The following is a 25,878-nucleotide window of genomic DNA, read 5'->3' as shown; positions in this document are numbered from 1 at the left end:
TTAATTGGTAATAGATAGATGGTGAATTTGATCAAATTGGCCAAAATCTCCAGAGGCTTATTAAGAGATTTTTTGATTTTGAAACATCCTTGCATTGCTTGAATGAACGTCACTTGGCCATGACATATTATTCATTTAATGATATGCAAGACTGTTTGTTAATATTTCAATTAAGGATTTTTATAAGATGACACTCACCTGATACTTTAATACATCTACATTATAATAAGAAGCAGCTGGATTCTGCTCTGATAGCTTCTTGAGGTAGATAGTAAGAGCTTGCATGTTCATCCAAAAATCTTTTGTGTTAGAATCACACTGTGATGGATCACTGTATGTACAAGAAATATTTTCATTATTATTTATTATTATTTCATATTTATTTATTTATTTCTCTTTATACTCTGCCTCTCTGTAGTAATTTGGTGACCTGGCAAAGACCAGTAGAAATGAACCAAAAGATGGGATGATGTAAAACTAAACTTAGGGGATAAAGAATGGAACATAGCAGAAAGTTGCCTGAAAGATGAGAAGATGTACAGTAGAGAAGGATTTAACAATGACTACTACCACCCACCAGCACAAACAAAACAAAGACAGCAGAATCCTATTTAATCATAATAAATAATTTTGATAGTCTTCAAATTGAATCACTGTTGCTTTGAAGAAGAAAGAAAAAATTTCTTAAAAAGAAATTTCACCTTCAAAACAAAAGTACACAAGTCCGGGGATTTCCCTGGTGGTCCACTGGTTAAGACTCTGAACTTCCACCACAGGGGACACAGGTTCGATCCCTAGTCAGGGAACTACAATTCCACATTGCCCCACAGTGTGGCCAAAAAATTAAAAAAAAACTGAAAAGTACACAAACCTGAACACAAGTTGTGCATTTGGAAGAATTTGTTCTAGTCTGTTGATATTTTTCACCCTGAAGCAGAGCACAGCTGGGGATGGATTACTAGTGAAGACTTTAATAACTCCGCTTGGAAATGATATTGTCATGTCACCAGTGATCTTCACAATACACCTGGAAGTAGGCATTTTGAAAAATTTAAATAGTTTAAATAAGGCATTTTAACCTCCATTTAAAGCATATTTAGTTTTAAAAGAGCTTTATTTATATATATAACCTTTTATCATAATTACCATGAATTATTTTTTCAATTATAAAAAATGATTCTATGTGAAATGATATATTCATCTAACACCAGTTTTTCCTAGAATTAAATTCCAAACACAAATGGAAGCACACTGATAATACTCCTTCACTTGTTTGCTAAAACCATCCCTGGCTGTCTCATAAGGACACTGTTTCCCTGGTAACACTATCCCCAGCTGTAGCTATTTTTCCTCCAAACCCCACAAAGCACTGAGCCTGATGGTGGCAGTGGTAGATGTCCTCCTTGCTCTCATTGCCTCTTACAACTCTATATTCCTTCTTCCTTCTGAAAAACCACCAGCTTCATTTGAAACTCACACCATCAGATTACACTACTCGCTATCTCAATCCTCCAAGTCATCTTCAACATTCCCTTTCATTTTCTGAAAATTATAGCTCCTGGCCCACTGTCAGTCTGTCTCTGCACAACTACTCCTATCATAAATTTTTAGTGATTTCAATATCCTTTCAACACCTTGGTCGCCTAGTCCTTCAGCCCCTTGCCTTCAATGATCCTGCCTTCCAGCCTACCTCAGCCATACTTCAGCCCCTCCATCATCTCAGCCTGATTCCCCACTCATCGGATAGTCTCTTCCTACTTCTCCAACTCATTCTGTCCAGTACTGCATCTCCAATCTCATCAAAAACCTCCATAATCCATTGTTCCTACCACCTTTTTCACTAATTTTCACTCTTCCTTCATATCCTCACTTCCCCCTATCTTGGGACTTCATGGTCCATCAATATACATACTCCTTTGCATAAACCCTCCCCTTGGTTCTCCCTCACTTGACTATGCTTGTTTGGCAAAACACAGTCTTAGCTAAATCCAGCTCCTCACCTACATCTATATGGCCGAACATGACTAGAGAAAAACATATAATGATATAGCCAAAACTCTCAGTTGGGCCCCCTTAGTATTACCTGGAAATTCTACATCCCCTAGCTCTTTTCATACCTTCTCCTTTCTCCTCTAACTCTAACCTGCAAAATTCCCTCCCCCACCTGCAGTCAACGACTTTCCTTTAAATTTTACAGATGAAATAAAATCAGAAAAGAACTTCCTCATACTCTCACTACTAAAATCCTAATCTCCCTGACTCTAAAGGCATCCATACCTTCTGCATTCCCTCCTGTTTCAACAGATAATCAGTCTATGCCCCTAAGGTTAACTGTACTGAAGCACATCTCCTCTTACATACTGAAGGACTTCACTCATGCAATTGTCCCCTTTCCTGTAGATTCAGTTTTTTCCATAAATATTGGATTTTTTCCATTAGCATATTGAAATGTATATCATCTTTAAAAAACCCAAAAACTAAAATTAATAAAGGCCTCCTCTGATTCTCCCATCTCTCTCCTGCTACCACCCTGTTTCTCTGCTTCTACTTAGAGCAAAATATCCTAAAAGAATTGCCTAACATTTGCGCTCTTCAAATACAGTTGTCTGTATTTGCATCATCTCCTGCTCCTGAGCGCCCTCGAAGCAGTCTACTAGAGCTGCTCTTGTGAAGGTCATTAATGACCTTCACGTTGTTAATGATCTTCACGTTGTTAATGATCAATTTTTCTTGACCTGACGGATAGCATCAGATACAGCTTCACACCTTCTTTCATGGAAGGGTTTATTCACTTAGTTTCTGGGATTCTGCTCTACTGGTTCTCTTCTCACCTCTCTTGTTGCTTGCTGTCCCAAACTCCATTGCTGGATGATTCTCATCCTCCTGTTTTTAAACACTGAAGGGGGCCAGGACTTAGGTTCTCATTAGATCTCTTCTCTACACCCTAATGCCCCAGGCTTTAAGTATCATGTACAAATTAATGACTACCAAATATTTTAGCCTGCACCTATCTCTGAACTCCAGAATCATGTATTCGACTATCATCAACTCAACATCCCCACTAAATTGTGTTAATAAGTACTTCAAATTTAACAATCTACTCCCTCAACAAATCTTGACAAATCTGTTTTCAAAATACATTCAGAATCTCATTACTACTCACCATCTCTTCTGCTAATACCCTTATACAAGTCACCATCATCTCTCACCTGGACTTCAGTGGTTAACCCTTTCTCTCTGCATCTACTCTGGCTCCTTCTAGTTTATTCTCCATATAGCAGGCAGAGTGCTACTTCAAAAACATAAGTAACCTCATCACTCCTCTACTCAAAAGCCTCTACTTGCTTCCCACCTCACCCACAATAAATTCCAAACTCCTTACCATGGTCTACAATGCCCAGCCTGATCTGTTCCCTCTGTGGACTTATCTTTGACTACTTTCTCCCTTGTTTACTCCTACTCTGTGACATGGTGCTCTTTGCTATTTCATGACTATGCCAAGCATGCTTCTACCTCAGTCCCTTACACTTACTGGAATGCTCTTCACTCACCTATCTGCATGGCTTGCTCCTCCCTCAATGTCTTTCAAAAACAACCTCAAAAAGGTTTTCACTGATCATTCTACCTAAAATAGTAGCCCTCTGTTGTAACTGTCTATCCCCTTACCCTGGTTTATTTTTCTTCATAGCATATATCAATACCTCTCCTTTTCCTAAGTAACATTATTCATTCATCAAATATTTGAGCGCTTACTATGTGTAAGACTCTGTTGTAAGTGCTGAAGGTACTTTAGTAAACAAAAGTTCTTCTCTACAGAGCTTGCATTATCTCAAGTGAAAACTAAGAAACTTTCACAACAATGCAAGCTTGTAACAGTCTTACACATACTAAGCACTCAAATATTTAATGAATGAATAATGTTATACATGAAAAATAAGGGTGGGGTGATGTGGTGGGATGAATTGGGAGATTGGGATTGACATATATACATTAATATGTATAAGATAAATAACTAATAAGAACCTGCTGTATGAAAAAATAAAATAAAATTCAAAAAAAAAAAGAAAAATTAAGGGTGGTCATTCACCCAAAGATCATTTTCTTAATAGAAGGAGGTTAAACCAATCCTTCAAGAGTCTCCTGTAAATAGACATGCACTCTAGGTCTCTCTTGCAAACATCACACTTTCACCAAAGATATACATTAGGCCAAGATTCAGAGTTCTATCCCCATCTACGTCAGCTGCCACAATCCTGTTCTACAGACATGTCAAACAACAGATTTGTCATACTGGTCGTAAAGCCTGGGCAAAAACGTACATAAACTTAGAAAAAAGCCATCACTACTGATTATAGTGACTTCTTAAATTCGAAAGACAATATTTAAATGACTATAATTGATAGCAAAAAGCAGGTAAACAAGTAATAGAAAACTCTAATAGAGAATCAAAATGTAACTCTTAAAATTTACCACCAAGCCCCCTGCCCCTGAAACACACACACACATATACATGTATCTTTTAAAAACTAACTTGGTGGGATCTGCCCCTTTAAAGTAGGCATTAACAGATTCTGTAAGGGCGACTGCCACAGGTAAGGTGTCCTGATTTCCAAGGCTGACAGGACTGGGACCTCGTGACACACCTAGAATAAATACAATTCATTTGTTAAATCCTATAGAAAGATATTTATTAAATACCAAGACAGAGTAGACTCAAAATATTAGCTTGTCACAAGTGACTCTATTACTGGTTTCAAAGATGCCCCAAGTATAAATCTGGTTAAAAAATGGAGCATAAAACAAGTTGGACAAATAAAATATGACAGGAAAATATGTCACAGTGACTTCAATTTTAAATAGAATGACAAAGAAGGGTTGGGTTAAGGAATGTCAGAAGGAAAAAGCCCTTCAGCTGAAGAGCTAAAATTACTAAAATATGGCTTCAAAACCATTCAGATACTAAATTCTTTCAGGTTCTACTAATTCACATATGTAAGATCATTAAACTGGATTTTTCTATTTAAGGTATTCCTATACATTAGCTATTTCTAAATTAGCAGTGTAATGTAATCATGCACTACTCATTATTACTGTAATTCTCCTTTACCTCTTCTTTGTCTTATGCTTGTATTATATTCCCATATTACCTTTCCTCAATAAACATGACTAATAACATCATTTTGAGGTAACATTCCTGACATAAAGTTAACTCAGTAAGATACCTTTAGAGTCAAATCATAGAAAGAGCAGTGTTTTAAAAGAGTAATAAAATGTAAACAAATTTAATGTATATGTTCAGGTGTTTTTTAAAACCTAAAATCTGGTTTATTTCATAACAGACAAATCCCTTAAAACAGTGCATTGCCTTTTTTTTATTTACAAATGTACTCTCTCCATTTATGCCTTACCATTGTTATCGATTGGAAAGTGGAGCATTTCATTTAATATACAATATATGATGAAATTTTGTAAAAATAAGTCAATTGGGTAGTTAATGATGATTATTCATTCTTAAAGAAAAATATGTTGACCTAGGTTATTCATTTATCTCTGAAATCTGAATGTATGTTTTTTGTTACATAAATGTTACACCATGTTCATAGCCATCAGATATTTTTATTTCAGATGTGAGCTACTTTTGAGATACCTAGAGTATTGTTATTTCTAACAAAAATCAGTACTAGCTTTCTTTGCCTCACAACTAAACCTGGGCTCCTACAAATAGTGAGAAAGAGCTTTTGTTACCTTTGGAGGCCAGGAAGATTCTGTACTGTTCAAGATTTTGAAGAATTCTGATTTAGAAGGTTCTTCATAGTTTAAAAAAAAAAATGACTCAGTGATTAAAAATACATGGAAACAGGAACTGCTGTTTCTAGGCCACTGGGAAAAGTAAACTCTCCCAAACAAGACAAGTTAAAATTTCATATGAAAATAAACTCAATAATAAAATGTATTCACAAAATCACAACAGCTACTATCTACTAACCACCAATATATACCAGACACTTTGCCAAAGAGGCATGAAAGAAATGGTGCCTTTCTGAACCACAAGTAGTTTGTGGGTGATGGGCTGCAACAATGAAAGGACATGAAAATGTGTCTGGAGAAGTGTTTATAACCCAGATCAGGACATGGAAGACCTTTAATTTTATCCTATTGGCACTAAAAGACACTGAAAATGTTTAAAAGAAACATGATTGTGTTTTTCATTTTGTAAGATCACTGAACACAGAGTGAATCCTGGATTGAAAAGAAAAATGACTTGGCAGGGATTCAAGTTTGGATCAGGTGAGAGATAATTAAATGAAAGCTAAGGGCTTGATCAAGAGGCAGTAGTTTCTAGGATATGTGATTACAACTATGCAAATACATGTTTGTGCAGTGGGAAAATTTCACTATAAATCTAAATTAGTTCAATTTTTTAAAAAATATATTCTATACTAGGGTCACTAGAAATTCAGGAAAGCATATTTTCAGAGAAAGATGAAGGCTATAATAATCTTTTATTAGAAAAAATTCTATGCTCTTAAATCTGAAATTAATCTTTTCCCTTAGGTAACCTACACAAGTGGATATCTACACACAGTCATGGGTAACATTAATGCCTGCTAGGACTTTGACATTAAAAATCAAAAGAAACCTACAAAGTTATTCTTTTCAATTATCCAATTTGGGCATATAAAATGAGAATTCTTGAAATAGTTTCCCTGTAAATTGCTAAGCCTGTTACTGAAATATTGGCAAGAAGAAAAAAGTACTGGAAAGTTAGGAAAAAAACTCAAAATCCACTTAACATTTTGGCATATCCCCTTTTGTATATTCCATTGTTTCCAAGATCATATTGTATATGCATCCTTCAAAAAAATGTTTGACACAGGAAATATGTGCTTAAGTCCCTAAAAAAGTCTAAGTGTGTACTATATTATTCAGAATAACTCATTTTTTGGAAAAAATAAATTCCTTGGATGTTCTTCTTTATAAGGATAGTATGCATGCATTCTAATTTTGGTTTAATTGTTGCATATTTACAATTGTGTATGTTTTGAAAATGCAGAGACATAAAGCTGAAATAAAAGGTACCTACCTTTGTAACAATCAGTGAATATTTTTGTGGAATTCCTTTCAGCTCCGGAGTAAAAAACAGGGACTCACCCCCAACTATTTCCTACCTCTTTGCTTCTAACTTCAGCTCACTGTATGAATGGTTTTCGTATGATTGATAGCCTTTGCTTTGTGGTTTTTATATTATAGTTTCTTTTTTTTAACTGACATATTCTTTCTGGTTCTTTCCTAATCACTTTTTCTCTGCTTCTAATAGCTTTAGAGGTAAGATTTGTTGATATTTCTTAATGTTAAGGAGAGACGAGCAGGAGGGAGATGGAAGATAATGCAAAAATAATGTATGTTTTTATAACTTATCCACTGCTATCAATGGATCCTGTATAGAAACTGGACATAATTAGTACAAAATTGAGATAGTTAAACCTTAGAGTTATTCTTGATTTCTGAGACACCATAAATTGCTGGAAAAGGAAAAATTAGATAACAGAGTATTTTAGATACACTTTAGGGTCATTAGTTAACACATACATCTGCTTTCGATACAATACCTTGTGAAGTCTCACAGTGCTTTTCAATTTCAGAGAGTGTCCCAATCAAATTATCATCTTCTATCATATTTAAATAAAACAAAATATTGCAGGAAAAGAAAATACTTTCAAGAACAAGAAGAATCAAAAACTTAAATCTAAACAGGGAGCTGAATAAACATCACAATAAAGAAAGAAATTTTTAGGAAGATTTAAAGAAACTTTGTCCTATAAAATCCACATTACATCACATCCTGCCTGCCTGTATCATCACCGTCACCTACTTGTCGTTCTCCTATTGCCAGCACTGGCCCAAACTACAAACAAATATGTACCAACTTAATCAAAATTAAAGTTTCCATCACAAATAGAAAACGTTCTGAATAATCTGGAGATAATGGGAAACGACTAAAGCAATTTTGGTTACCAGGACCTGCCTGATTTCTAACAGGACCCATCTATGTTCTTTATGATTAAAATACAGATTCTGTGGAAACAAAAGGTAACAAAACCACATATACAAACAAAATGTAAGAATAAGGTGCTTGTTACAGCAAACAAAAAGACTTATTGAATATATTGTTTACATAAAGTCAGAAGATGGGAAAAACAGTATGTTCACAAAAGTATATAAAATAAGATGGTAACATCATGTTCAGACATTTAGAAAGAAAATCATTTATCTCATTTTAGCCTATACCACTCATGCCGTTTTTACAATGGCTACATACAGAAGGCCCATTTCTCCTGCGTGAGTTTTGACAAATCAAATTAAGTATAATTAAATCAGCTTAATTAGGGCTGGGATTCTTAAACTCAACATGCATCAGAATTGCCTAGAAAGCCTGTTCAACGATTGCTAGCCCCACTCCAGAGTTTCTGATTTAAAAGGTCTGCATTTCTAGTAAGTTCCAGGTGATACAGACAGATGCTGCAGGTCCCAGGATCACACTGCAAGCACAAAACCCCTTCCTTTCACTGAATCAGTTGCTTTTAAAACAAATTTTCTTAGGAATGTAAGTACCAATTCACAGTAGAAAGTACTGCATCATATTCTGCCTTCAACTATTTATATTGGTCCGTAGTTTATAAATTTGATGCATTCTTAACAGTGCTAATCATGGTTAAAATGCTCTATTCAGATAATATAAAATGTGAAAGAGAAAAGGAAAATGTGGCTAGTTTGATAATGCCAGGTGTGTTTCCAGAAAACCAAAATGTCTAATGCTTAATTCTTCACTACCCTCAGCCTGATCATATTTTGGATGTTAAATTTTGCATGTAATTTATGATAACCACTTACCTACTGGAGTATTGGCAGCACTTAGTGACGCAGAAGATGAGATAGAGGAAGAACTTTCTGCCCGGGCTAACGGAGCAGCAGGAGGTGGGCTGGTATTGGAAGTTATAGGTGGGCTGAATGGCCTGGGCTTAAAAACAAAATGTCATTTACCAAAATGCTAAAACAATTTCCCAGTTATCAGAAAAGATTTTTAGGTATCAGGAATATTAATTTTAAAATACTAAACCAAATTTATTGTGTTTCTTAAAACTCACAGAGATGCCTAGGTCAAATCATTTTCAAGAATATATTAAAAGCTGAAAAGCCTATTTTAAAATAATGCCGTCAAGAGAATCTTTGTATATAAAACTTTTTCCGTCTTTCAGAAAGTATGCTTAAGATAGATTCTCAGAAGTTAAACTGTTAAACATTATGAAGGCTTTTCATACATAGTGCCAAACTGCTTCCCATTTGGGTAACTCACTTTACCCTACTGCCTGTAAATATATGAGAATATTTCTCTGCACTCTTGCCAGCAATGAACAGATGAGCCTTAGAAGAAGGAAAAATAATAAAATTTAAAACCTTTTAGCTAATTCCGTACATAAAAATAAAATTGGCATTTCTCTTTTATGAGTTGTCTGTTAGCTTTGCCTTAGTTTGGGGAGGTCTTAGTATTATCTGAGCTTCCACTAACCCTTTTCTTTATTTGATGCAAATATTTTCTTCCTGAATATTGCTTTACTTTTGGCATTTACAAATCTGTGCACATTTTCCTTATAATTCATTGTAATGCTTCCTCATTGAGAAAGTTCACCCCATTCAGAGGTTTGAGAAAATCTTAATTCTACTGTCTTCCCACTTTTCTGGTTAAAAATAAAAACAAATATGAAAAATATGATTCCAATTCATTTATCTTTTACTTTGGTGAATGTTTTTTTTCCTTCCAAATTCCTAATTGTTCCAATAATACATTAGCAACACTTCCTGAGGTGTTTCATTTTCAAAATATGGAATATTGAGCTTAATTAAAGACAACATTTTCCTGCTTATAAAAGTTATAAGTAAATGCAGTATTTATTTAGTGCCTATACTGTGTGTCAGGTCTTGGGTACTAGATACAAAGCAGTGAATTAGACACTGTTTCTGTCCCCATCTATTTGAGGAACATGAAAAACAGAAGGCGAGAAACAACCAACAAAACCCTATAAGCATTCATACACTAAAATTATTCAACTCTACTCGCATGAATATAAATTTATAGATATACACTCTTATAAAAATTAGATTATACTGCCCAAAATATTTTATATTTAGTAAACCCTTGTGCCCCCAATTATTTTTAAAGTATTAGTTCCAGAGAATGGCTTTTGGATGACTCATTATTATGGACAGCAGGTTGAAAAAACACAGCAAGGTGTAAAATGTGGCTGTGGAAATATACAGATGGAGGTGGTACAGGACATGAGGTGACAGGCATTATGTAAACTATTAAGGCATTAGCAAAGTATTAAGGATATGAAACTGGCTAAAACATAGTCCAGTGAAGGAAACACACACAAAAACAGTACAGTCATCCCTTACACTTTAAATCATCTCTAGATTACTTACAATACCTAATACAATGTAAATTCTATGTAAAAAGTTGTACATGCAATGCAAATGCTATGTAAACAGTTGCTAGTGTGTGGCAAATTCAAGTTTTCTTTTTGGAACTTTCTGGATGCCCCCCCCCCAATATTTTTAATCTGTGGATGTGGAACCCATAGATACGGAGAACTGACTGTGGGTCAACTTTATATACAATGTGATTGAAGCACTAAAAGAAACACGAGCAAGTGTATGGGTATAAGGAAGAGAATGAAGGAGGATGATTAAGTCCACTGTGGGGTGGAGAGGAGGAGTAACCATCAAAGAGGGCTTCACCTAGGTGGTGATATGTAGCAGGGTCTTAAAGTGAGCAGTTTCCTACATAGAAAACTGAGGGGTATTTCAGACAAGAGGGAGTACAATAGAGACATGGATATGTAAAAGAGCATGATGTGTTTGGGGAACAGTGGAAAGTTTCAAGTGGCTGGAACCTAGGTTGCAAAGAGGAGAAAACTGGACAGTTAGTATGGTAATGCAGGTTGCTGAGTCAACTTTATGAAGAGTCTTGTAGATTCAGCTGAAATATTCAACCACGTGGATTATAGGTGTACCACTGTAGATGTATATCAGGAGAAAAAGATTAAGCTTGACATTTAGAAATTTAATTCTGGCAATTAAACTGGCAAGTGAAAGATGAAAGTAAACCAGAACAGACTGAAGGAAAGAAGACTGGTTTGGGAGAGCCTGACTCTCAGTAGAACCCATATATTTTCTTTCGTTATCTGACACCTTTCGAAGACCAATGCCTTTTTCTTTTTTTAAGCAATGTGTACTTTTACAAGTCAATTAAGTGATGTGAACTCCAGACTGCTTATGTATAAAATAAAGAAAGCTGGACTAGATGCCCACCAGGACTCCCCTGGCACTATACTTCTAGGTCTAAGAACAGGCCACCATTTTTTCCTTAATATTTGACTTTAAGCAAAATTATATGAAAATTGCTTCCTAATTATGAAACAATGGGTACTGAATTGTATTTTTATAATGTGCTAACTTTCTCAGGAAATCTCCTTCCTCCTGAACAACGGTCTTGCTCCACAGGTATGATCACTGAGATAATATGGGGAAGTGAAGGAAGTATCAGCAGGGAAAACTTTTCTGTACTTTGAAGACTTGAGTAGAAAATTCCAAGCATTTAGCAGTAAAGGGACATACAGAGAAATATCATTTGCATATTAAATCAAAACAGTTATAATTAAAAAAAAAACACCTGAGTACATACTATTTCATTAATCCCACTGAGTTTTCCTGAAGTAAGCTTTGGTCTGGAAGCAGGCCTTGGAGGTGGGACAATGGTACCTACAGAAAGAGGAGTTGTGGGCCTGGCTGGTGGGTGGAAAAAGAGAATTTGAAGAAAATCATTAGTATGTACCAATCCCTAGATAAAAACATTCTATTACAGAGAAACTATTAGGATTCAAAGCTCATTTTTCAGAAGTTCTTTTTCTTTAAAATGTAATTATAGCTATTTGTGAAATGCTAGGAATGTATCAAGCATGCTTTTTTCGAAGCTACCAATAATATTCCTGAAAAAAAAATTAACTTTTCAATAAAACTGACATAAATTGTATTCCTGTTTCCATTATTTATACATATAAAAATTAAATCTAATAAGTAAGCTGGTGAAAACCAGTTTAAGGCCTAAGGTCTTTAGTTTACTGCCAATACTTCTACTTTACAGTTATTTGCAAGACCAAGCCTTTGAAGCAACATCTTCAAAATAATAACATGAACTCTAAATAAAAACATTTACCTTAATTAAACTTGTAATCTCACTGTTAAGTTGAAACACACTGTGCCATTTTTTAGTGACAATCAAACATATCTTTATAGTTTACAAAAAAATTTTCCACAAATCACTATAATTAATTTTTGGTAAATATAGAAAATCATATATTGACTTCATAAACCCTACATGAATTTAGTGTTCAATGTTTTTCAACACTATTTGCAAATGTTGCAATTTTAAAACCAGAAATACTAACCTCAGTATTCCTAATTAAAAATAACTCTCCAGGGACTTCCCTGGTGGTGCAGTGGTTAGGAATCCGCCTGCCAATACAGGGGACACGGGTTCAAGCCCTGGTCCAGGAAGAGCCCACATGCCACGGTGCAACAAAGCCCGCGAGCCACAACTACTGAGCCCGCGTGCCACAACTACTGAAGCCCACGCGCCTAGGGCCCATGCTCCGCAACAAGAGAAGCCACCACAATGAGAAGCCCACGCGCTGCAACAAAGAGTAGCCCCCGCCTGCCACAACTAGAGAAAGCCCACGCACAGCAACAAATAACCAACGCAGCCAAAAAAAAAAACCTCAGCATAGTAGAAATTAATCAGTGAAATTCAAGTGTATATCATCAAAAGTCACACATGTATTAACATAATCAAAGCAAGAGTGTAGAAGCAAATACATTTAAATGACCTTTAAATTAATTAAAATGATCCTCAAATTCTTTTGGTCCATTCTAAAAGATAAGTCTATAATTCAGATTGAAGAATATAATATGGGTGTGAAGAAATATGTTTCAGTAAGTTCTATGAGTTTACAGATGTGCAAAGTTAAAAATGTAAGAATGGGCCTAAGTATGTACATGGGGAAACAAACAGTAAAGCTGAGGACCCTTGGCCAGCAATGGAGGAGTGAAAGGAAGGAGCACGGAGGTGGTAGCAAGAGACCTAAAGTAAAAGGTAGTCACACCGGAGTGAAAGCAAATGCATGGGGGTATGGAATCATCTAGAAAGCAGATCATATGAAGAGATAAAAGATGCAAGCACCATTCAGGTTGCTTGAAGAAAACAGTAAAAACCTGGTAAGAAATCAAGTTTAGATTCTAAGCCTGCTGCCTTCTTCCAGTCAGCACCAGTTCTTTCATGCTGCGCCCCTACTTTAAGCTGTACATTGGAAGAAATGCGCACTAACCTGAAGACTGTTACACTTCCCTGTGCTATGACATATTTACTTTAACGATAGTTCATTATCAATGAAACCAGCACTGACCAATACTCAAGTTATTTCAAGCTTCTGAGGGGGCTTAACATGGTAGAGACGTTTACACCTGAAGCTTCATTACTAATCAAGTGGCCTGTCCAAATGGCATTTAGATTGACTCAATCCAAGCCTGGTAGAAGTGTTAAGTTCACCTTCTTCAAATAATCAGAATTTGCTTTTTGAGAAAAAGTAATAAAAATGCTCATTAATATCACTGTTTATAAATGAATCTATTAATTACAGTAATAACTTTATAAATTATAAACAAATCTATCTCCACATGCCAATTAGATACTGCTTCTAGAAGCTTCTGAAGGAGATGACTACAACTGTTCACAGGTTTAAGTGTCTTAATTGTGTTTTGTGGTGGTGGTGGTGGTGCTCACTTCAAATAAATGTCCACTAGATGCAGTATTTCAAGAACATGAAGTGACTTGTGAAGTATAAAACACAGGCAAAAAGAGCTAACCGGGCTTCCCTGGTGGCGCAGTGGTTGACAGTCCGCCTGCTGATGCAGGGGACACAGGTTCGTGCCCCAGTGCGGGAAGATCCCACATGCCGCGGAGCGGCTAGGCCCATGAGCCATGGCCGCTGAGCCTGCGCATCCGGAGCCTGTGCTCCGCAACAGGAGAGGCCACAACAGTGAGAGGCCCACGTACTGCAAAAAAAAAAAAAAAAAAAAAAAAAAAGAGCTAACCTACATCTGCTCTCTGACACTACCTAAGGGGAACAGATAAAGCATGTTTCCCATACCACCCTTCATCTGAATAAAGGCACAGACTAATCTAGGATACAGAAGCGATGATGATGCAGAAGAAAAACGAGCAGCATTGCTAGCTTCCTCTGTCAGTAGCTTTTCAAAACATTTAATATTATGGCAAAGGTCACGCTGATCCTCAGAGATGCAGCTGTTGGAAAAATCTCTCATCCAAAGCACCAGGGAACCCAAAGGTATTTTCAGCTTTACAATGCAATCTCTGGAATGCCTTCTGAGCTCCACTGGAGTCAGTAATTTTAACAAGTTCATCAGTAAAGGAAATCCACTGACTCTGCAACCATGAAGCAAAAGGACACTTATTGTGCTCGCTGGTGGTGTCGTTACAGCAGGATAGCAGAGAGGGTTGGTGGAAAAGTCTGGTAATGGGTTTTCTAGACCTAAAATCTGACCTGGTTTCAAGTAAAGAACCAATTATCACACCCCCAGACAAATCAGTTTGGGAGAGAAAAGCAGAGTTCCTATTCTGTTCACTAAGGTCAGCGGAAGAAGAATAAAGAAACTGAAAACTAGAAGCAACAGGAAAATTCTAAAACTAAAATATAAATCTGCAGAGCCAAATAGTTCTTATTTCAGGTTAATATTATTTCAATTACTCAAAACTAGAAAAATTTAATAATACATGGAACAAGAGCATGAGCTCAAACTTTATATTAACTGAGGAAAATAATTATGAAAATAAGAAACTTAAAATATGTATGAGTAAAATCTAAGGTCCAAAAATATATAAGGCCAGAATTATTCCTGATTTTCAGAGGAGCAAAAGGTAATGCTAACAGTCAGTAAAAGTCTAAAGAGGTTTGACAAGGTGTCAAAGTGATGCTGCTGGGTACATGTGTTCCTTAACAAAGTGCCTGACTAGTGATAAAACTTAAAACTGTCATAGGAAGTAAGACAGACTAAATCAGTGTTGGAGTTAATATAAAAAACCAGCCTAATATTTTTCAAAAGATAATTTTACAGGGGTTTTACAGAGCACAAGTGCTCAATTAACCCATGGGTAGAGAAGAAATGGTCTATACTAGCACTTATCAAAGGGAAGGAAGATATGAGCTATTTATATTAAATTTTATATACATATACTTTATCACATATAATTTATGTATATGTAAATTGTACATATATGTTTATTTTAAGAAGCGACTGAAAATACTTCTGTACCAAACTTTAAGCATGCTTCTTAAACATATAACAACACTGAAAGGTTTAACATATTAGTTACTAACTGATAGGAATTATTTTCTTAGACTGGTTTAGCTGAGATGGAGTGATTAATGAATTAAGATTCTGAAAGGGACAAAGGAGAGCAGGGAATAATCTGACAACCTGGCCATTTCTAAAATGTGAAAATGGTACCAGTGTAGACGATGTTAAGGGAGACATGCACTGTAAAAAGCAGTGGAAGAAAATTTAAGACAAAATGCCTATTTCACAATTTCACTTAGGGCCAGTCTTACAAAACAGGAGAATCATCATAATGTATTCATCAGTTTTATCAATAATTATATTCTGTCCAAGTGAAGACTTAATAATAATTACCACACAGCAGAATGTCTCTTTTCAACATCACTAACATCCTTTGAAGGGCAAAATAATCTGACATTTTTAGACTTAATAGGAAGTTTTTAAAAGGCATAGCAAAATAAATTTTAAAATAAGCAAAAAAAAAGAGAAAGTTTTATCATTCCCTACCTACTAAACATCAAATGACAACTAAATGAAACTATCATTTTTTTACCTGAAGTTGAAAGTGATATGGGCAAAACATTCTTTAGATAGGTAGCAAGAGGAAAAGAGAGCACTTTTTTGAAAAGGAGATTGTGCTAAAGAAAATAGAAACAAAGGGTGGAGTTATGAAGAAATTTCTATATAACTAAAACTTCTGTGATAAAGTGAAAATTTTTACTAAAGATTAATAAAACCAATTCATAAAAGAATATTATCAAAATTAAAATTAGGACCTTCTCCATTCTAAAAACAGAACAAAACAGTATTCTGACATTTTTACTAAACAAAAAAAGAGACCTTAATACAACTTCAGTTTTTCCTATACAATTATTTTACTTATAAAATCTATTAGTAAGATTAGTTTCCTAAAACTAAATAGTAAACAAATGCCAATTGAGAAAGGCTATAATGCCACTTCAGAATATGTGCAATTACCTAATGACTGCTCCTTGCTGTTCAAAACTCCTAATTGTTTCAGGTTAAGGTTGCCTAAAATCCACTTATAATTTCTTTTTAAAACATTAGTTTGTAAACAGTCCAATTTTAGATACTAGTGTTTATTTTATTATTAAGAGTAAAATGTTTCAACATGGCTTATTGTTTTGTTAATCTGCCAGAGTATGACGAATTGAACAAAGATTTTGGAATTAGTAAGATCCAGGTTTGAATCCATGCTTCATTTCCTAGTTATGTGGTGTTAGAGAAGTTCCTGATCTCTCTCAGCTTTACTTTTTCTATTTATAAAACAGGGGCAATAAAAAGGACTTCATGCAGCAGTTAATGAGATGAAATCAAACAGAACGTGCATATATCCCAGCAAAGAGACAGCAAGAACTCAATTCAAGTTCTCTCCCCAACATTCAAGCATTCCCTTAACCCCAAGTACTGCACGGCATTTCTGAAATCCCCAAGGCGGCTAAGATCAACTTAAAGTGATTTTATTTTCATTTTTTGAACAAGCAGTTTTATTAAACATGCTTTGATGGTTGACTAGTGGGATTTCATATTTTGAAGAAAAGAAAAATTTAATATATTCTTGCCAAAAGAACAACTAAAACACATTCATAAAGTTATTTCATGTTGGGAAGTGCTAAAGCCTTTCTGGAAAGCAGTTTGGCAAAAAGTAACAATGGGCATATCTTGTGACTCATAAATCTTGTATTAATAAATTATTATAAGGATATGAGATGTGCACAAAATCTGCTGTATCTATGGATGTCCATAATACTAAAAACTAGATGCAACCTGAATGTCCATCCAGAATGGACTGGTTGTATTAACGCACATCTATGAAGTTGAATAATAAAAATTATTATTTGGGCATTGATATAGGAATGATGCCTAGAAATAAATATATTAAGGGAAAAAAGTTGGTGTTTGATGAATTTTTATTGTTTAAGCCATATGGTCTTTAAGGTAAGTTAACAAAATCAGTATAAAATCACTTTTATATGGCAATATGATCAGAGGACAAGTTAAATTTTTGATCATTAAGTACAACATACAAGTAATGGATAAATCAATTAGAAAAAAGTAACTACTGCATTCCTTTACAGTTACAAAGAAAAAAATATATATATATATATGTTTACCTGATGATGATGATGAAGTTAGTGAAGTTGAAGAAGATGAATCAAGAGATGGTCCAAACAGGGGGTCCCAAGCAAGTAAATCACTGGTCCCTTTCCTACCATAACATTTTAAAAATAAGGATTTTAGCAAATGAGTATTTTATTAGTATAAAATATAGTAACTTATCTTTATTTCATAGAAAGCTCAATATATATGATTAAAGAGTTGGACATTGTGCTTCACATATGATTGAATATGTGAAGAACTTAATTAGCAGGTTTAATAAACTGATACTTGTTAACTGCTATAAGCAGAACCCACAATAACATTAAGTTCGCAAAGGAGAGTAGATTAATCCCCACTGATTAAACCTTGTTATATTCTAATAAACGTAGGGGCTGTCAGAATAGAAATAATTTCAGTTTTACAAATGAAAAGCAGCATGGAGAGTCTATATAAGCTGCCTAAGGACACACAGCTAATTAATTCTGTGGCACTATCAGATGTGCTAATTCACATCTGGAGCCCAGTCTTGGATAGATAATTTCTGAAGTGATATGAAATCAGATAGAATTTTTATAAGGCCATACTTATTATCAAAGATGAAGAAAAAGGGTAAAGGATTTTTTTCAAAGTACTTTTTAAGTACAGGATGGTGGCTTAAGCTCCATGTATATAAACGACTCTATACAAACTTCAAAGATCTGATCACTGCAGTAGATCATGCATAGGAGGAATTCTCCCTAGGTAATCCACTACGTGGGCTACTAAGGTTGGCCAGCAAAATGTATGGGTCATACATGTCTCTTTATGAGAGGTTACCAAGACTATGGACAAAATCAAGAGCATGAACATTCTCATTTCAAAAAACTCAATGTGCTGCGTAACCAAAGATTTTCTTCCACTGACCTCTTGGAATCCTTCAAACTAGTTACTCTCAGGATTCAACTCTTGGCTCTTTAATGCAAACATAAATGTTTCTCTTTTCCATCTTAGTCATATACCCTTTTAGGATGCTTAATTTCTAGGATCTTGAGGACCTGACCTTTGCCACCCCGTCTTTTTTTCAAGTTAACTGCCCCAACTTTATTGAGGTATGTTTGACAAATAAAAATTGTACATATTTATGGTATAAAAAAAGAAAATCCCCATTTAAGAATAATCTAATGTATCAAACTACCATTATTTAAAATATTTTTTAGAAATCCTAGAAAACAGGCCCACTATAATGAAAATATTACAATTACCTATAAGCACATATCTAGTATCTCAACATGCACCCACATGGAAGCACACTTACGATAAAGTATAGAATCACAACTGTATAAATGATTCCTAAAAACAAAGTCTTAAAACACTAAACTTATCTTTAAAAATGATAAATCAAATGAACACCTCCACTCTGCTCGATTAGTGCTTAGCTTTCAAAGTTTCCATTTTAAACTATTCATTTAGTTAAGGCTACTTTTACTCATACAAAAAACATTAAAATAAAGTATTCTTGTTAATAAATACAGAAGTGAAAAAGGACCCATGCAACACTGGCTTAAAATATTTTTCTCTTTTTAAGAAGAACATGGCAACATGTCTTCTAGACCTCTCCTTTTTCAATTAAGTTGAAAAGGTTCATAAAGTATACAGTCTATTTTACAAGGTCACAGACAAAATTGAAGGAAAACTGAGAGAATTTCCATGTGAATAACTAGCTGAAATATAGACATGTATGAATTTGGGATACTATCATTTATTTAGAAGCAGTGAGGACACTAAGGCCAAATACAGCTGAATGGATTTTTTACAAATTATCATAGAAAGAAATGCTGTCAAATGAGAAAATAATTTAAAACTTCTAAAAACTCTATATGATGTTTCACAGCTTAGGAAACAGGATGATTAAAAACAGTATACTGGAATTAAAACTACAGAGATAATACAACGAAGGATACTTAAAATTTAAATGTAGTGGGGAGGGAATAATAAATAGGTGGAGGACACAGGATTTTTAGGGCAGTGAAATTATTCTGTATGATACTATAATGGTGGACACATATCAATATCCGTTTGTCAAAACTCATAGGATATACAACACCAAGGGTTAATCCTAATGTAAACCATGGACTTTGGGTGACAATGATGTGTCAGTGAAGCAAATGTGCTACTCTGGTGGGGGATTCTGATAGTGGGGAAGGTTTGGCATATGTAGAGGCTAAATGTATATGTAAAAATCTCCATACCTTCCACTCAGTTTTGCTGTGAACTTAAATTTCTCTAAAAAATAAAGTCTATTTAAAAAAAATTTTTAACATGGAACTTACTCATTGGATGCAGCAGATGGCTTTGATTTTGTTAACTCTTCACCTAATTAAAAAGTTGAAATATTATGAAAAAATTAATAATCTGAGTAATAAAATATTTTAATGTAAGGAGAACTACTACACATACATCAATTTTTAAATTCTGGCATTAATAACATATATAAACAATTATGAAGAAAAGGAAAATAAGCCTTTAACAAGTCTTCTACCATGCTTAAAAATATAAAAATAGGGCCTCCCTGGTGGCACAGTGGTTGAGAGTCATCCTGCCGATGCAGGGGACACGGGTTCGTGCCCCGGTCCGGGAGGATCCCACATGCCGTGGAGCGGCTGGGCCCGTGAGCCATGGCCGTGAGCCTGCGCGTCCGGAGCCTGTGCTCCGCAACGGGAGAGGCCACAACAGTGAGAAGCCCGCATACCGCAAAAAAAAAAATTAAAAAAAAATAGCTGAATTTCTGTTAAATATTCATTTCTTCTAATATCTTTGATAAGAAACAACTTAAGTCAACTAATGAATAGTCAACTATTCATTAAACTGCTGTTCATAAAAAAAAACAGGGGCTACAACTTTAAAAATCAGAACAAATGTTTAAATACTTATGTATTTAAATAATGTATGTAATAACTCAAGAATTTTAACTGATGCATCATGAAAGCATTTTTCAAGTTCTGATGATATTATTAATGATTATTTTATTGACCAAAAGTAGTTATTAATTCTTGAAGGACACCCTATTTTGAAAAATAAAATTTTTATAACAACAAAGGTCTCTTTATAAGGTAGTCTATTTTGCTACCTTCTGCATTTATAACATGAATCATTTCATAAGCAATTGGTACATGGAGGAACAGCATCAGTAATACAAAAGTCCTGCTGGTTAGTAAGCAATTTTCATTGCACCTTAATGTTTTGCATCACCAAGCAATAGCTGATGAATGCAAAATACATCAACATGGGTAATTGCAGCGAACTATGAGGAATACAACAGTGTACATAATGCCCATTCACATCACATTCTCCCATTTGGCTCATTTCAGCTGTTTGTTTTGCCTCATGGTGCTTACTGTGGTGTTTGTCATCTTTTTGCATTTTGCCCTCATCTTGATAACTCAGTGGCCCCCTTTTATACGCATTTTCCTCACATCCCCTTATCATCAAGCTACTTACCATTTATGTTCTGAAAGTAAAAGCCTACTTTTAGTTTGGTATTTATTATGAATTTAATAGGTCTTTTTAATTGTGCTAGAATTTTTAATTACAATTGATGTCATGGTTTTTATCAAGCACTGTGTTCACAAAATTGCATAGCTTTTGTGTGGGCTGCCTCAACTCTATTTTCCCCACAACTCTTGTTATGTTTAATACATGATTCTGCAAATGGTGTTAACACCCCAAAAACATTTTTAGTATAATTTGAGTTACTGTACTAAAAATCTTATACTAGAAGTTGCAATTGTGATACGACTTAAAAATAGATCAAGCTAAAACTCATCTTTCTGGGGACTTCCCTGGTGGTCCAGTGACTAAGACTCTGTGCTCCCAATGCAGGGGGCCCAGGTTCAATCCCTGGTCAGGGAACTATATCCCACATGCCGCAACTAAGGGTTTGTATGCCACAACTAAAGATCCCACACGACACAACGAAGACCCTGCATGCCACAACTAAGACCTGGCTCAGCCAAATAAATAAATAAATATTAAAAAAAAAAAGTGCCTTCTGGCTCATGAGGATGAGTTATGCTAATTAAACAGTTTTACGTGCTTAATCAGAAGCTGCTCTTTGGCTTTGTTGATTTCTGAAAAACGTTGTAGCCACGTATTCAAGTTTAAAGCATATCTCAAAACTAAAAGAAATAGTATAGATAAGTTGTCTTCTGTTGCAAAACAAGTATCCTTCTAGTCTGTCATTATGGCTCATGATGAAAAAAAACCATTTCTACAACTACATATGTTAGGCTACAAGCTTAGCAAATTCCCTGATAAATTTTAATAGACTTAAATAACCAATTTAAATGTCAAACTTACTAGATGAATTCCGATTCATCTGCACCTAAAATAGAAATGCAAAAACTAAGTATCATTAAACAAATAATTTAATGCAGTAATAAAATATTTGATAAAATGTTAATCCTGGGAACATAATTTTAAGTTTTTAATATACCTGCTCAATTATAAACTGTATTTACATAAAAAGATTACAGAAAAAACTTTTTTGTAGTCAAAAAGTAATACAGGTACCTTTAAATCATTCAATAAAATGCTTTAAAATACCAGTATCTACAGCAACATACTATGACTTGCTAATTTAAAAACACAAATATTTTGAAAATCAATGTTCAAATATACAATTTCTTTTTAAGTCAATAGGTAAAAATATAAAATCTTGCACTTACTGGGCTGTGTCTCTAGTAGTACATGGAAGGAAAAAGAAAAACATAGTGTTTAAAAAAAAGGAAAAAGAAAAACATAGTATTTGCTTTAGAATTTAAAATATATTTCCTTGCTCTAAGCTCTAATAATCATGTCTTAATCATGTCTATTGATAAAATCTATATACCTTAAAACACATACACTGTTGGAGGGAAAGACAACTTAAGCTAGATAAGCAAACTGGGCAACAAAATATACTCTCAAGACCCCTCTTTTCAAATATTAACAATTAAAAATTTTCTGATTATTATTTATTTTCTGAGTATGAAGTTAACACGTTTACTTTTTTAAAAAAAATAGAAGAGAGCACAAAGCATCAATTATCTTACTACCCAAAGACAGATGCTTAACATTTTGATATATATATGTCCTCTAGGCTTTTATTTATTTACATATATATTTTAAATTAGTTATGCTCTTTACACAATAAAAAATGTTTAATGGCTTCACAACTTCCTACTTCAAATATAAACCATAATTTAATCTTGGCATTAATGTTAAATAGTAATGGTAGAATAAAACCTCACTTCAGAAACTTGATGGAAAAAAGTTCTCAAATTCAACAAGTGTATGACTGGGAGAAAAACACTTTTTCTAAACAAATACATAAAGTCTACTTAAAATATGTAATTAAATAAAATACAAAATGATGAGAACTTTTATTCTCCATCAGCTACAATAAGTATGTGCAGATAAACTAAACTGACATTCTAAGACATGCTTTTTTCCCATAATTTAACATTTCTAAATTTAAGAGTATGGCATCGATAGAAAGATTACAGTGATTTTTTTCTCCCTCAAAAGCTATCAAGTTTAGTATCTCAGAATTGAGGAATTAACCACTACCACTAAGAATTCTTATTTGCCTTTTCCTGTATGAAAAGTATGGAAAAACAACCATTAATTACAGTGACAGAAAAAAAAAAGCAAAGATATAATTTAATTTCACTTGAAATTGATTTTTATGGAATTCCTTTTACATAAAGTTCACCAAAAAAATGGATGAAAAACTTTAACATTAGATGAGGAAAAGGTTAATACTGTAGTTCACAAAACTCTGCCTGAGACATACAGCACTATTTATAAAATACATCAAATGGCAGAAATAGTGCATTTTCCACATTTTTGTTTAAAACACATTCAAAAGGAAGCAAAACTAAACCAAACTCAAAAATTCATCTGCCTGTATAAAAATTATAAACTGTGTACCTCAATAAAGCTGAAAAAATTATAAGTATTTCCTCAGCCAACATGCTTAACTATTTACTATGTGATGTTTTAATTTTCGTTAGTCCTAAAATTAATCAGATGCAGGTAGATGAGGTTAAAAAACCAAAAAACAAAACCCCAAAGGCTTCTGTATAATGAGTGCAAACTTGCTTATTTTCTTACTTACAGATATTGCTGGGGAGAGCGTTATATTTCCTATAGATACTTTTAATTCATCCAAGGAAGCCATTGTGTGATGTGAGTTATTCGGATGCATAGGTTTGATTTCTATCCGATACTTCTTTGGTTCTTCATCTTCAGAATCAGAATCACTAGATGAGTAGAAATGGTTCTCTTTGGTATGTGAGTATCAGTTAAAGAATTGAGTTTTTAAATTATCTTAATGCACAACCAGTTTTTCACACATTTATAAAAAGGAACAAAAAAACTCTGAGATAAGATGGACTTTATCAGAAATGTAACTACTAACTTTTATTCATAGCATGTCAAATAAAGATCACAGAGGCACATTTTATTACAATTAATTAAAAATTTGAAGAGTCTTTATTAAATAATAGATTATTTTGTTTTAACTGTCTACTTAATCCATAAGACTATCCAGATGATGAAAGGATATCATTCTGATTTGTTTCTGGTTTTATACTATAGCCTTCTTCATCCACATCAGGAATGTTCTATGGGTAAGAAGAAAAACTTTACTGTAACAATGCCTCCGACTGCAAAAACATTAAAGGTTAGCAAAACAGCCTTAACTATTACCGAGGAGCTTTATCATTTATCAAATATCACAGATTAACAAAATTATTAACACTGGGAAATTATGTGTTTTTAGATAATTAGCTTCAAATGACACTCCACGCTTCAGACGTCTGAAAGAGAAAAGCACTGCAAAACAAACAGGATAAACACTGAAAGGAAGAGAATAGGTGTTTGGCTAGGCATGCCAGCAGTTCTGTGAATAACCAAATTTTTACCTAAATCTTCAAAGTGAAGAAATAAAAGCAAAACATTGTATGCATCCAGGGAAGAGAGGTGGTAAAACCAGAGGACTGACAGCTTAAGTAAATGGAAAAACATATCAAAAATATAGAACAGGGCTTCCCTGGTGGCGCAGTGGTTGAGAGTCCGCCTGCCGATGCAGGGGACACGCGTTCGTGCCCTGGTCCGGGAAGATCCCACATGCCGCGGAGCGGCTGGGCCTGTGAGCCATGGCCGCTGAGCCTGCGCGTCCGGAGCCTGTGCTCCGCAACGGGAGAGGCCACAACAGTGAGAGGCCCGTGTACCGCAAAAACAAAAACAAAAACAAAAAACAAAAAAAATATAGAACAGGGACTTCTCTGGTGATGCAGGGGTTAAGAATCCGCCTGCCAATGCAGGGGACACGGGTTTGAGCCCTGGTCCTGGAAGATCCCACACGCTGCGGAGCAACTAAGCCCGTGCGCCACAACGACTGAGCCTGCGCTCTAGAGCCTGCATGCCACACCTACTGAGCCCACATGCTGCAACTACTGAAGCCCACACGCCTCGAGCCCGTTCTCCGCAGCAAGAGAAGCCACCACAGTGTGAAAGAGTAGCCCTGCTTGCTGCAACTAGAGAAAGCCCATGCACAGGAACAAAGACCCAACACAGCCAAAAATAAATAAATTAATTAAAAAATATATATAGAGAGAACAAAAAAACAGAAATAAAAGACTACCAAGGGGCTTCCCTGGTGGCACAGTGGTTGAGAGTCCGCCTGCCGATGCAGGGCACACAGGTTCGTGTCCCGGTCCGGGAAGATCCCACATGCTGCGGAGCGGCTGGGCCCGTGAGCCATGGCCGCTGAGCCTGCGCGTCCGGAGCCTGTGCTCCGCAACGGGAGAGGCCACAACAGTGAGAGGCCCGCGTACAGCAAAAAACAAAGAACAAAACAAAACAAAAAGACTACCAAGAAAATTTAAACTATACTAAAATACCACCTCTTTTCCATGAGACTCGCAAAAACTCAAGTTAAAAAATATACTCTGTTGGCAAAGCTGTGAGGAAATGTATTCTTATACTTTATTGATATACATACAAAATAGTACAATTCCTACAGAGGTAAATTTAGCAATATCTAACAAAAAATTTACGTGTTTACCCTTCTACCCAGGAGTTCCTTTTCTAGGAATTTACTCTGAAGATATGCCCCCAAGAATTAAAAAGTACATATGCAACAAGGTTATTCACCAGAGATTATTTGTAACTCAAAATTATTGGAAAATACTAAATGTCCAAGCATAGCTGAATAAACTATGGTGCATACACAAAGTGAAGTACTATGCAGCTATTTAAAAA

The 25,878-nt window shown here is 34.9% G+C and overlaps 1 protein-coding gene across 1 annotated transcript in view; it reads right to left on the bottom strand.

The window, feature by feature from the left end:
• Positions 1-25,878, bottom strand: part of FCHO2 (FCH and mu domain containing endocytic adaptor 2) — a 116,100-nt gene that overhangs the window by 19,129 nt on the left and 71,093 nt on the right. The window contains exons 12-22 of the mRNA XM_019929868.3: positions 24,179-24,236; positions 23,729-23,904; positions 22,296-22,307; positions 21,928-21,952; positions 19,902-19,944; positions 17,607-17,701; positions 11,744-11,847; positions 8,893-9,019; positions 4,532-4,643; positions 872-1,027; positions 199-331 (exon numbers count right to left, since the gene is read on the bottom strand). Of these exons, the coding sequence (XP_019785427.1) occupies positions 199-331; positions 872-1,027; positions 4,532-4,643; positions 8,893-9,019; positions 11,744-11,847; positions 17,607-17,701; positions 19,902-19,944; positions 21,928-21,952; positions 22,296-22,307; positions 23,729-23,904; positions 24,179-24,236 (1,041 nt within the window). The remainder of the gene's footprint in view (positions 1-198; positions 332-871; positions 1,028-4,531; positions 4,644-8,892; positions 9,020-11,743; positions 11,848-17,606; positions 17,702-19,901; positions 19,945-21,927; positions 21,953-22,295; positions 22,308-23,728; positions 23,905-24,178; positions 24,237-25,878) is intronic.

Source organism: Tursiops truncatus, chromosome 3 (assembly GCF_011762595.2).
Source record: "Tursiops truncatus isolate mTurTru1 chromosome 3, mTurTru1.mat.Y, whole genome shotgun sequence".
In the NCBI taxonomy this organism is placed as follows: Eukaryota; Metazoa; Chordata; class Mammalia; order Artiodactyla; family Delphinidae; genus Tursiops; species Tursiops truncatus.
The sequence above is the reverse complement of the archived record's forward strand: the minus strand, read 5'-3'. Positions and strand labels throughout refer to the sequence as shown.